Genomic DNA, 13040 nt, shown 5'->3' on the forward strand with positions numbered 1-13040 from the left:
TGGAGAGGGAAGACAATGCCAGAAGCAAGGAGCCAAACCTGAGTTCGTGCCCCTGACATCCTGGTGGCATGTTTTCAAACTGGTTATCCCAGGCAGGAATGATTTGGGGGCCCCAGATCACAGGAGTAGTCGAGATAACTTTGTCCCCTTGTAGACAGAGCCATTCCAGTCCGCCAGACAAAACCCTGCCTTCCTTGTAATGAAGCCAACTTCCTTGTTCTCCCTGAATATTTGTGCAGGTGGAGGGGTGCTTATTCAGAGCTCAGCATCAAGTCCAGATTCCTTTCCAGCCAATTTTCCAGTTGTGTTTTCTTTGCACTGGGTTTTTCAGCAACACCCACACTGCTGTGCTGCTCTGAGTAAGTTGTCTTGCTCTGAGCATCGTGTCTTTGCTCAGGCTGAGCCCTTGCCTAGAACATCATTCCCTTCCCAACCCTCTCCTTCTGCCAGGTGCTGAAGAATGAGTTCCAGAGCTATCTCCTTCAAAGCCTCCTGGCCCTGCAGATGGTGTCTGGGACCCTGTTCTGCGCCGCTTTATTCCACATGGTCATTCCTGCTCATGGTCACTCACTGCCCAGGCCCGGCTGCCTCTCCTGCTGACTGTGAACTGCTCCCCGAGGACAGGGGCTTGCTCTTCCTGTCTCTGCAGCCTGAGGGCGTGGTACTCAGAAGGTGGTCAGTGTGGTGGGAGGCAGGGGCCTGTCTAGCATCTACCGTAGGTTCAAGAGTGAAAAGACAGGGCCTCTGTGCCTAGTGAGTTCACCGGCTGGTGCTGGGGAAGATGCAGCTGGCGTCTGAGGTTCTCATCTGTCTTGTTCAGTCGCTCGGTCGTGTCTGACTCTTTGCAACCCCATGGACTGCAGCACATCAGGTTTCCCTGTCCTTCATTCTCTCCCAGAGTTTACCCAAACTCATGCCCATTGAGTTGATGATCTGGGAGTTTACCCTTTTCTGGTAACATTAGGGAATGACCCATCCCTAGCCTTCAAAGTTAAGGTGGGAAGGTTCTAGATAGGTCAGTTGGTAAAACCGTCAGGGGGCCGCGATGGGCCTTGAGGAAGTCAAGTCTTACATGAAGAGCAAAGAGTGGGTGGTCCTGATGTACGGTGGACCCAGGAAGGCGCCCCCTGGCAGGCTGCTCCTGGCCACCAGAGGCCCTGTCTGTTCAGTTCTGTCCCCAAGACCACAGAAATGGAGCCCAGAACCAAGGTCACCTCCGAAGCTGACTGAGCCCTTTTATAACTTTGTGAAAAGCCCAGATCATCATTAACAAGTTTCATGACTCCCAGCTAGGCAAAAATGCCCACTCCAGTAAATGCCCTATAGCATCCCAAGCAATCACCTGGTGAAAACCGTCCAGCAGGAATTTTCTTTGTCTTGAGGCTATAAGAATTGGCTATTAACCCACAAAAACTGTCAGCTCTCCCTGGCCTATCGGGAGCTGTCGGCCTGCTGCAATCGCAGGAGTCACTTTATCTCTGCTTTTTGTTCCCAACAGGGCTCAGCTGGTAAACAATCTGCCTGCAACGCAGGAGACCCCAGTTCAATTCCTGGGTTCTGGAAGATACGCTGGAGAAAGATATGCTACCCATGGCAATATTCTTCGGCTCCCCTTGTGGCTCAGCTGGTAAAGAATCCACCTGCAATATGGGAGACCTGGATCCGATCCCTGGATTGGGAAGATCCCCTGGAGAAGGAAATGGCTACCCTTCTCAGGAGCCGAAGGAGGCCCCACAGGGTGGGAAGCCAGCATCATCCAGGCAAGTCCATTTTTTTTTTTTTTTTCTCACTGCTGCCACACGACTTTATTTGTGAAAGCCCGGGCACAGCCCAGACACACACAGAGCACACGGGAAAAGCACAGTCTGTCACGGGGCGCCTCCAGCCCAGTCCAGCCCAGCCCCCACCTCCCTCCCCCACCCCCCATCCTCAGGCATGATCGGGCCCTGTCCCTGCCCTCCCGGGCTGGAGATCCAGCTTGGGCCTGCCCAGATGCCCCCTCCAGCATGGCTCGCAGACATCTCAGCAGCCAGAGGAGGCCCCACGGGGTGCGGAGCCAGCACCATCCAGGCCAAGTCTAGCCTCCAGACCCCAGTGTCTGCCCCTGGCTCCTCTTCCTGTCCATATTCTGGGGTGCCAGTCTTGCCCTCTGCCCCCCACCCCCACCCCATGGTCCCAACCAGAGCAGTCTCTGCCCGTCAGGCTGAGGGGTCGCACAGCGGGGACGGATGGCAGGGGCAGGGGTGGCTGGAGGAACTGAGCCTAGTGACAGGAAGCAGAGCAGCCTTCAAGCGAGCAGCCCCAGACAGGGCAGGGCAGTCCTGGCCACAACACAGGGAGCGGGCAGCACTCGGACAGCAGCTGCCCAGGCCTGTCGGGACTTGATGGCCCGCTGTGATAGCAGTGCCCACTTTATTTCTGTTCTTTGTTCTTAATAAACTCACTCCTTTCTGCAGTACTCTGGGTCTGGAAACTCTATTCCAAGCCGCACTCGGACTGCCTCGACACAGCCCTCACACCACGCCGGGTCCAGCCCAAATGCTGACCCACTCTGGTCATTGAGTGTCCGGAGGCGAGAAGGTAAAAAATGATATTTATGGCAGCAGAGAGCTCACCCGCCCCCAGGCACTTTCTGCGAGTCTGCCTGCAGGCTGTTCGCTCTGAGTACCGCCCCCCCCCCCCACCGCCCCGGCCCCGGGGACACCCGCTCTCCAGGTCCATCACTCAGTAGGTGTCTTCTGCGCATTCGGAGTCATGCCTCTCAAGGGTCAGAGCTGCCAGCTTTTCTGAGATGAGCGTCTCAGCGTTGACGGGGTTGGCCTGACTGCCAACAGGAGGGACCTCGCTTCTGAATGGTGCATCTTGGTGGGGAGGCTCTGGGGAAGAGAGGGGACCCCGGGAACATGTCAGCCGCCTCCCCAAGAACAACTGAACAACTGAGGTAACTTGGTTCATGGTTGCTGAAGCCGCTGCCTGGGGCGCAGGCTTCACTGGTGGCTGACCTCATGTCCCCATCTCCGAAGCCCCATCCTTTCTCCCCCAGACCAGTGCTCCCACTTCCTCTGCCCCCTTTGATTCCAGGTTATCTTTGGTCAGACTTTTAAATTGTGCCCCACATCATGTTGCCCCCTGCTCCAGCCCCTCAGACCTCCCCAGCTCACTTCAGATAAGACCCAGACCTTTTTCTTGGGCTTCCCAGCATGGAGAGACGCAGCCTTGTCCACTGGATCACATCCCTCTGCTCTCTGGGCTCATGTGTGTGGTTTTGGACCTTGTGCCCATCTCAGGGCCTTTGCACTTGCGGCTCCCTCTACCTGCAGTGCTCTTCCCACGTCTGTGCTTGTCTGGTTCCTCCCTTCCTGCAGGCCTGGGCACAGATGCCACCTCATCCTGAGCTTCTCAGTCGGCCTGGCTAAGGCACGTCTACTAAGGCATGCCCACCTGCCACCTCCCGTTTTCTAATTCTTTTTAGTGTTGGTCTCAAAAGGCTAGTCTCTACTCGCTACAGGGCTCTTATCTCACGAATGGGGTGTATTTGTCTCTCTGTGCTCTTCGCTGTATCTCCAAGGATGGGGAGGGTTTGCGTGCAGGAGCGGGGCCAAAGTGGGTGAACGAATGAATGACTTCTTCCTAACAATTGAAGACGTGGGGGAAGCGTAAGGTGGCCACAGCATCATTTGTGGGGAAGAATTAGTGAGCTGGGTGACTAAGAATCGAGGAGGGATCGTGTTCCAGAAGGTTCCAAGGCAGCCCAGCCTCATGGCATGTGGCTTGGGTGGTCACACAGGCCCTTCAGACGAGCCTGTGTTGGGCTTACTGCTCTCCTTTGTCTTGAAATTCTTCCTAAGTTTTGAACAAGGAGCCGTGCTTTTTCTGGTCTCACCGGACCCCACAAACATGTCACTGGTCTGGCCCAGGTGCCGCAGCAGCGAGTGGAGTGCATCCAATCCTCCCCACAGCCCAGGGGCCATGGGCTCCTCCAACCCTCAGCTTATAGATGGGGAAGCAGAGGCTCCCAGCTGAGTGATGCGTTAGGTGGACTCCACTTCTGCCATGACTCTCCTGCCTCCCAGACTCCAGGAAACGGGAGATTCATGACTGTTGAGTGAATGAGAGAAAGAGCGCGGGGGCCCTGCCCTGCCCCAGGCTCACCTGCATCCCCTCCTGTTTCCCTCGGCCTTTTGACTCCCTTGACATCAGCTGCCCCTGGGTGGCCCATCATCCTGTTGCTGTTGCCGACGGTGGTGTCCTCGAGGAAGCAGGAGCGAATGTGGACTCTCTGGGACGTGACCCCTTTGGACTGAGGTCCTGGTTCAGGGATTTGAATTTCGATGGAAGCTTCTGGGCTGGAATCCAGGACAGAGGCTGCAGGTTGGTCATAGAAAGGGATTTGGGGAGGGGGTGTGAGCAGCTGGACAGCAGGCCTGACCTCCAACCTGGCTCGCAGTTCCTCCACAGCTGACTGTCCTCCTGGAACCTCCCGGCAGTGGTCCATGCCGTGCTCTGTCATTGGCAGACATGTGGACTCACTTGGTACCTCTGTTTGTTCCTTTCACGTGCCTGGGCTGCCAGCTGAGTTCCCCTCCTCCTGCTGCCCATCCCCACTGACCTGGTCCTCTGTGCCTCCCCGGGCACTCAACCACTGCCCCCGTGAACCCCTATCCCTGTCTCTCTGCTGCCTGCCTTCTGGGAACTCTGGAACACCATCTCCATCTTCAGTTAGAATCTTCACGTGGCCCCCAGCCCAGTTCCCAGCCCCTGCCATCTTGTTCCTGCCTCCCCTGCCAAACTTCAGACGAGAGCTGTCCACACGCTGTCTCTCCTCCTTCCACTGCCCTCGCTCCTTCTGTCCCCTCAGGTCACCGCAGACCCCTTACTGCCAGACCCCATGACCCTCCCTTGATCTCACAGCCTCTTCTCTTCTGGAAACTTGTGCCCTGGCATCCCTGGGGCTCCTCCTCTACCAGGCCTCTCTGCTGCATCTCCCCAGCGTGTCTCTGGATGCCTAGTGCCAGCGAGGACATCGCCTCAGCCCTCTGGTCAACAGCACCTAGGTGGCTCCTTAGATGTCTTTCCAGCCCAGCCATCTCCTTTGTCTCTGCTTCATCTGTCCCAGAAAATGATCCCTGCCCATTGTAGAGATGACGACATCGAGGTTTCCTAGGTGGGTAGTAGGAATGGAAACCCTAGTGTTAACTCTGCCAGACCCCCTTGCTCTACAGCCTCCTGGTGGGATGGAAAGAATTTCCCATCATGCCTCTCAGCCCACAAGGACTGGCTCAAGTCCCATGTATTGAGGAGGCCAGATGGGGCGGGGTGGGGGCAGGATGGCAGCCCACTGTCTGTTACCTGGGGGGCTGTCACAGGCGCCGCGAGCAGAGCCCTTGGCTGGGTTGCTGTGAAGTCTCATCTCATTGCCATGTCCCATCTGAACTCGCCTGAGCACAGACTTCTCCATCCGGATGTCCTGGGGCCCCCAGGATCCAGCCAGGGAATCCAGAGTTGAGGGATCAGCAGAAGCCATTGGAGGGAGGTAGCAGGGAGCCGTGGAGCCTGGTAGAGGACATAGAAACATGACCCTTAACCCCCACCTTCTGATACCACTCTTCCCGCCCCCTCCGCACCACGCACACAGATAAATCCTAGCCAGAGAGAGGAGACAGGACTCTGAATTCTTTCTGGACACCAGCAGACTGGGAGTGACTACTTTAGACTCTGAATTGAAAAGCAGGTGGATCGGCAGAACAGTTAGCGTGGGTTTCCAGGGGTTTATAACTGGGATGCCTGGGGTGTCAATGGGGCATTGAAAACCCAAATACTGAGCACACCCTCTGTTCCTAGCCATTCTCACCCTTCTGGGCCCATTGGGAAAAAGAATCCTTGGGGGTTAACTTGGTGTTGACACAGAGCCCTCAGAGACTCTGGTGTTGTTTTATTTTCTCAGCATTTATGTTTATGGTGACCTTCATGGTTTTCAAGGTAATGCTGTAAAAGTTTACTTTAAAACGAATTTGAGCAGAATAAAAGGTAAACCATTTAGCAACACTGAGTGAACAGTCAGCCAGGGACTCGGCCAAAATTATGGAAGGTGGAGCTCAGAGGACTGAAGGTGGGGAAACGTTGATTTAGATTCTAGAACAAAGTTCCTCATTTCACAGTTAGGGAAACTGTGGCCCAGAGCGGGCAAGGGCTCTCTCGAGGTCAAGGGGGTGTCCCAAATTTGGGGTCAATGCTTTCACTCATGTCCCGTAGCTGGACTGAGAGGTGGCCCTGTCCCCTGTTCCCACAGTGCCTGGCAGAGGGTAGGTACTCATTTGCTTAGTGTTATTTCATTAAGGCTAGAATGCACCCAGTAAAAGGGATCCCAGTTTATGAAATGTTAACAAGAGGGAAGAAATCCTGTCTTGGAACAAACACAATGTTACAATGATACCTTGTGACATCTTAGTGAGAGAGAGTGAATGAAATTGTTTCTGGTGGAAAATGTGGCAAAAGATGGCAGAGTAAAGGGAATGCAGGAAGGGTTTGATCCAGCACAAGGAGAGACAGCCTCATTCTCGGGAAAGCCAGAAAGGACCTTGGAAATCTGATGGTTGCCACTTCTCCCTGGAGAAATGCAGCCCCTGCTCCTTACCCCACCCAGATGGACAGGTCCCCTCTCCTAGGCATCTCAGGGGACTCACCGTTTTCCCCAGAGCCCATTTGTCTCACTAGGAGATTCCCGTGTCCAATCTGGATATCTTCACAGTTCTGGATGGAAATGTGGCTGTTTGGTCCCTTCTGACAGATCATGTTGATTGGATTTTGCTGGTAAATAACTGGGGCGGACTGATTTCTAGAACCTTCTGCAAAATAATATTCCACTCAATCCCTTTGTACCTCTCAAGGGGGCGGAAGTTCCAAATACTAGTCCATAGCACCAGAATCTCCTGGGGGGGCTGGTTAAAACACGAACTCCCGGGGGCCCACCCTGGGGCTCCGAGTCAGTAGGTCTGGGTGGGCCCCAGGAGTCAGAGTGTTTACCAAACGCTGCAGGTAAACTTGTACTTTGTTCTGCAGGCCACCCTACCTGTGTGTCCTCTGCCACCACGGGAGGGCGGCAGGTGCCTCGCTGCTTGCACCCTCTGCCCCTCCCACTGCGAGGAAACCACAGCCCTAACCTCTGCTTTCCTTTAGGGACCTTTCCTCTCTCCCTTTAGGGAGCTGTCCACAGGCTGCTTCTAACCATGGGAAAAGCTTTGTTTGGTTCGCAAGCCATTTTTAAGAATTTGGAGTAGTCACCACTGTTTAACATCTAGCATTTAAGATGCTGAGGCCCTCCTTGGGTGCCATAAGCAGGGGTGTCGGCTCCATGTGGGCCTCACACAAAGGGCCACATTCCCACCTTCGTGGGCCCTTGGCTCTTGTGCCTTTGTGAGCCCTCAACTCCATAAAAAGCATTTAAAATTGCATTTAATGACCGTGTTGGGATAAAGGCAAATATAACTCAGCTGGAAAATTATTAGCTATTCATTCTTACTATGATATCTATTTTTTTTCTTCCAATTTAAAGAGAAATTAGAGCATTTGGTGACCCCCTAAAAGTACTGGAGGCTCTAGGCCTGGGGCCTGCTGTTTGTAATGCCTAAGTCAATTCTGGGACTCCACCTGTGGGTATGTAAGCCCAACCCAGCCGACTCCTGCAGCAACTTTAAAACTCTAAGTTGGGCAAAGCGCTTAAATAAAACTGTTAGCAAACTCAGACTGAGACCTGTGTCCCAGGGTTGATACAGTCAGGGGTGGACCCCCCCACCTCCAGGAAGCACTCCCTGGTTACTCCCACCAGCATTCCCCTCCCTTCTGGAATCCCCTGCCAGGGACAGGTCAGCAAGACTCCAGCTTCTGACAAGGTGGGGGCAGCCAGAGTACTTAGCAGGAGCCCGGCAAGGACCAGGGCTTGAGTGTTACAATTTCTCTTCACAGCTCTGCCCTCTGCCCTGTCCAGGGTAAGGGCCTACCTGATCGATAAACTGTCCAAGAGTTTGATTTCTGGTCAAAGTCCAGGAGGTGCTTGTCCCTCATTGCATACAAGTCTGGGTTGACTTCCTTTGCTGTCTTCATCCCCAGGGCCTTGGCGATCATCAGGGCTTTATGGGGCCCATGGGCTTCCAGAAACTGGTAGATCTCTTCCTCTGGGAGGTGGGAGGCCAGTGGTTAAAGAGGACCCAGGAGGCTGGATCTGCTCCCCTGCTTACCAGCCCCTGTGCCCATTTTCCTCATCTGTGAAATGGACACAATAATAATATTGCACCACAGAGGTCATTCTGGGGGTTGGGAACTCTCTTCAGGGGCTCCGAACAGTGCCTGCCCATGCTAGGTGCACAGTGAATGCTAACCATTCATCAGATAAATGATTTCTCAGTCACTTAGCCTTTTTCCCCAAGAGACAGAGCCTTGTCTCTGAACACTGTATGCAGTGTGGGGACCTTTCAGTGGGTGGGGTGGTTGTCGCTGGACACGTGTAGCTTCCTGAGTGACCGTGAGAGTCTGGGGGCAGAGGGAACCGGCGCTGAATGAAACCAGGATGCTTACGCTGTTCACTGAGCTCAGGGCCCGGCTTCTTCGGAATTGCAATTGCGTCTCGCTGGGGCCTCTCCGCTGGAGAAAGAAAGATGGTCAGGGGGTGAAGGAACAGGAGAGGGGACGTGGATTCTGCCAGACAAAGGCGGGCTGCTCTGTAGAGGACCCAGAACATGGATCTCCAAACTCGGATTCTAAAGGAACTTAGCTTCAAATTCTGCCCCACCCACTTCTGGGCTTCCCTGGTGGCTCGGACAGTAAATGTGGGAGACCTGGGTTCAATCCCTAGGTTGGGAAGATCCCCTCGAGAAGGGAACAGCTACCCACTCCAGTATTCTTGCCTGGAGAATTCCATGGACAGAGGAGCCTGGTGGGCTACAGTCTATGCTGTTGCAAAGAGTCGGACATGACTGAGCAACTAACACTTTCACTTTCAGCCCCACCCCACCCCCAACCCTGGTCCTGCAACGGCGTTTTGTAAGTACTTGACACACCTCAGCTGTTTAGGTCCGTGGGCTGCAGAACCAGAGAAATGGATCTCATGCGATGCTAAGGCTGTTTGATCATTATTGTGTCATTGGTACGGTCATAATCATCATTATTAAAGTTTTGCTGAGCACCTACTATGTGCTGGCATGGCCTTGGCCCTTTGCAGCAAATCCTCTCGCCTCCATTGGCCAGAGAAAGAAATCAGGATGCAGTGAGAACACGGCATGCACCCTCAAGGGCAGAGCCTGTACTTGAACCCAGGTCCAAATCTGGGCTTGGCCGCTACCAGGACCGCTCATGCTGGGTCCCACACCCCCACCTCCCCCACCGTGGTGACAGGTTACCCCGCTCTGTGGGAACCACTTCTTTGGTCCCTCCATCGCCCAAGCACCACATCGCAGGGCCTGCGAACATGACTCCTTTTGACTCCTCCTTCATCTTGTGGAGGACCTGGTTGAGCTTCTTCTTGGGCACTTGGAATTTCTTTAACAGTTGGGCGGTCTTCACAGGGGAGCCAGCATCCCTCAGCACCTCCAGAATCCTCTGTTCAAGGTCTGGGAGAGGGAGACAGGGGCAGAGTCAGAACTGAGGTCTCCACGACCCAGCCTGGGCCGTCGGGCCCCCCCAGAGAGGGATCCAGGGCAGCCGGAGGAACAGAGGTCGAAGCTGACACCCATCGGTGTCTCTGTTCAGAGAGGGGCACATGGGCTGCTCAGAAGTAACCTGGGCCGGACAGTCTGGTGGCCAGAGGAGCTGCCAGGCCTTCTGAGTGTCCCCCGCCTGTGTGAGCGCTGGAGGACAGGTGGGAACAGTCAGCTCTCAGGTGTCCTCAGAGCAGAGGAGAGTGGAGGCAGCAGGATGCAGGAGGGTAAGGGTGAAGCAGAGGAGTGGGGGAAGTGAGGCCTGTCCCTGGTGCTCTCCATCCCCCATCCACCCCTCCCTGTGGAATCTGCTCCTTGGGCTCACCATCCACAGGGGCGATGTCACTGCTCATCCCCGTTCAGAAACAGAGATTTCACCCTGCTGCCCAAACATGGCGTCCTGGTGGTGCCGCTCCAGACTCTCCCACCCTCTCCTCCTTCTCTCTGTCTCCACTCCCCACTCCTTGTCAGCATCCCCTTGACGATAGCAGTCCCACCAGGTTCCCTCCAGTCCACCCTCCTCTTTACCCACCCTCAGCTGCCCTTCAAGTGCCAGCCTATTTGAATTCCTTTCAGCCGCACTCACCCCTGGGCCTTTGCACATGCCATTTTGTCAGGCGTGCTCTTCCCCCTTTCCACCTGCCCAGTGTGAGTTCTCACTCAGACTCCAATGCTGGAAGGCTGTCCTGAGTGCCCCGAGCAGGTGGGATGCTGGTCCTGTCCCCAGGGATCCCCTGCTGAGTGTCCCCAGGGATCCCCTGCTGTGATTGCCAGGTTTACTGTAGTAGTTCTGTGTCTAGCCATGGGCCAGGGATGCAGTAGGAGCTCACTAACTATTAACAGCATTTGAATGGAGGAGGGACTGGATGAAAGAGTGAGTGTCCACTACTGGGTAGGTGTCTGCTCGGATGACCTGGGCAGCGGATGGGCACTCCTCCAAGGCCTCTGTTTCCGCCTCCTCTCTGCCAGAGTTAATGGTCCTAAGCAGGATGCCTCGAGGCTCAAGGAGGAACTTTCCAAATGGCCCCTACTCCTCCCAGGCAGGCTCCCATAAACCCAAGCCAGCTGCCCTGCGGGGAGTGACAGAACTGGTGGACGCACAGCCAGCAGTGCATGGAGCTGGGAGAGAAAGTATCTGCCCCTTAGGACACCATGGGAATGCAAAGTAGGGCCTTTCTTGGGAAGACCAAGTTACCCTTCCAGGGCAGCAGCTCAACCCTTTGACTTCTGGGTTCTTGCTGGATTCTGAGTGGGCAGCACTAGGGGATGACCTGTTTACCAGCTCTGTGCTGGGCACTGTGGCTTACTCTTGTGGGTGGAATGTTTGCATCCTTCTGGGGGCAGGTGATGTGCATTACAACCCCTGGGGTCACCCAGCCCTTCACTCACTAAACACTACCCCCGAGACTGTCACACCCATCCAACCCACTGATGCTTTGCCTAGCCTTGAAAAGAGTTTTGATTCCTGACAAACCTGCTCCTGGGTGAGCCCCTCTTTCTTCCTCCCCCTGCAGTCCCCTGATCCCAAAGAGGAAATGGGGTCCATGTAGTGAAGGCTGGGCTGGCCTCCCCCACTGAGTCTTCTGGCTGCTGAACCAGAAATTGCAAAATGGGATGAGTGTAAATGATACATCAGTTAAAAGGAAAACCTGCTGGGGAACAAGTTAAATTCAGTTACCCAGTGCCCCTGACATGTCTCCTTGGAAAATACGACAGGAACCTGGGAACCAACCAGTCTGGGATCCTGGGCCACCCTGTTAACCCCCCTCCCTGATACAGTATATGTTCCTGGGTTTGAGCCAAAACTCTGCCACCTACCAGCTGTGTGACCTCTCTGGGTCTCCATTTCCCCATCTTTGAAATGGTGAGATTCATGACTACTTCAGATCATGGTAAGGTTCAGATAGTTACTGATCACAGAACAAAGACAGACAAAATGTGCCTCAGCCCCCAGCCCACACACTTTCAGTGGGGACCCTGGGAAACAGCTCTGTTCAGTACCAGCTAAGTTTCATGTGTGCTGTTCAATAAAAGAACAACAGCAGGAGGAAAACCACATACAAGCACTCGCTGCTCTTAGCTCCTTCCTCAAAATGAAAGTGAAGACGGGTGTTCAGGCCCCAAGCTCAGCCGTGGTCCCCTGAGTCTTCACCTGTGCCACCTGTGATCGCAGGAGTGAGGTGGGAACCTCAGCGGGCTTCCCCTGAGGTTTCCTGCAAAATGCACACGGAGCGTGTTGCAAGATGCCTGGTGCAGAGCAAGTCTCTGAACCTGATGCAATGTTCTCTCCCTCTCTTTCTTGTTAAGGTGGTGCCTTCAGATATTAGCCTATCGTGGTTGTCATCTGAACCAAGAAAAGGAACCAGAAGAAAAGGTAAGTCCCACCAGGGCACTCTCATGAGTCCTTAGAAGGAAAAAAGTACCTGTGTCTCCTGGGTCGGCAGGGACCTCGGCCATGCTGGCAGCAGCTGCGGGGGGCCTGGGAGACTTGGAGTCAGCAGCAGGCTCTGACCCTGGGGCCCGCAGAAGGTGGGTCCGGTCAAGGCTGGGTGTACTCTTGGGGGCCAGGCTGGTGCTTCTAGTAGCTGTGAAGGCACTCCAGCTTCATCTGGACATCTGTCAGCTGTCAGCTGTTCACACCCCGGAAATGGGGCCCTAGGCAGCCAACCTGATCAGTCTCTGGAGAAAATGAAAATGAAACCTCTATGTGTGGTTTTTGAGAGAAACAAAATCGAAAGCCGAATTGAGAAAGACATAGTTAGGCCTTCTACTAGATATTGGTAAGGAGCTGCTGAGATGGAGGAGACCAGAGCTTCTTCTGGGGCTGGGGGGTTTCCCACCGCTGTCTACCTTGACTCCCTCAGCCACAGGCCAAGATACCTGGGTCAGTGGATGGCTGAGCGCCTGTGATCTTCAAAACCACACATGTGTGCACATATCAAACCGACGACAGTGTTAATGTATGGCAGACCACAACTTTGAAAGGCAATTATCCTCTAATTTAAAAAAAAAGGAGGACTCCCTTTAATGAGTACCTACTATGTGCTTTCCAACCTCATGTGCCCCTGACTCATCTACAGGTTAGGGTCTAGTTAAGGTCTCTTTTCTCAGGAAACTGAGGCTTGGGTCAGTGAGGCCACTTGTCCAAGGTCACAGAGATGCTCAGGTTCTAACTCAGCCCCACCATTTACTGGCTGTGGGACCTTGGGCAGGTTATTTTACCTATTTATGTCTTAGTTTTCTCATCTATGAAATGGGCTAATAAAAGGAGTGACCTCAAGAGGTGGTGGCAAGGACTAAAAGGGTTAATTCAGTCACCTCTACAGCAATGAACACAGCTGGGCACCCACT

The 13040-nt window shown here is 54.3% G+C and overlaps 1 protein-coding gene across 5 annotated transcripts; it reads right to left on the minus strand.

The window, feature by feature from the left end:
• Nucleotides 1-1933: 1933 nt before the first annotated feature.
• ZBP1 (Z-DNA binding protein 1) lies at nt 1934-12323 on the minus strand. Of its 5 annotated transcripts, none has more exons than XM_088843896.1 (8): nt 12113-12323; nt 9393-9602; nt 8572-8637; nt 7998-8171; nt 6684-6842; nt 5350-5553; nt 4153-4365; nt 1934-2876 (listed from the first exon to the last, which is right to left on the minus strand). In XM_088843896.1, exons 1-8 carry the CDS (start codon nt 12144-12146, stop codon nt 2725-2727), a joined length of 1212 nt encoding a protein of 403 aa, XP_088700022.1. In that variant the 5' UTR covers nt 12147-12323; the 3' UTR covers nt 1934-2724. The 5 variants fall into 5 exon arrangements, 4 of the variants coding, with proteins under 4 accessions (XP_088700022.1, XP_055280042.2, XP_088700023.1 ...); XM_055424067.2 differs by having other exon boundaries at nt 6684-6845; nt 12113-12322; XR_016039135.1 differs by having other exon boundaries at nt 2743-2876; nt 4153-4346; nt 6684-6845.
• Between the last annotated feature and the right edge of the window lie 717 nt (nt 12324-13040).

This window comes from Moschus berezovskii, chromosome 15 (assembly GCF_049115385.1).
Source record: "Moschus berezovskii isolate FMDL1 chromosome 15, NW_MosBer_1.0, whole genome shotgun sequence".
In the NCBI taxonomy this organism is placed as follows: Eukaryota; Metazoa; Chordata; class Mammalia; order Artiodactyla; family Moschidae; genus Moschus; species Moschus berezovskii.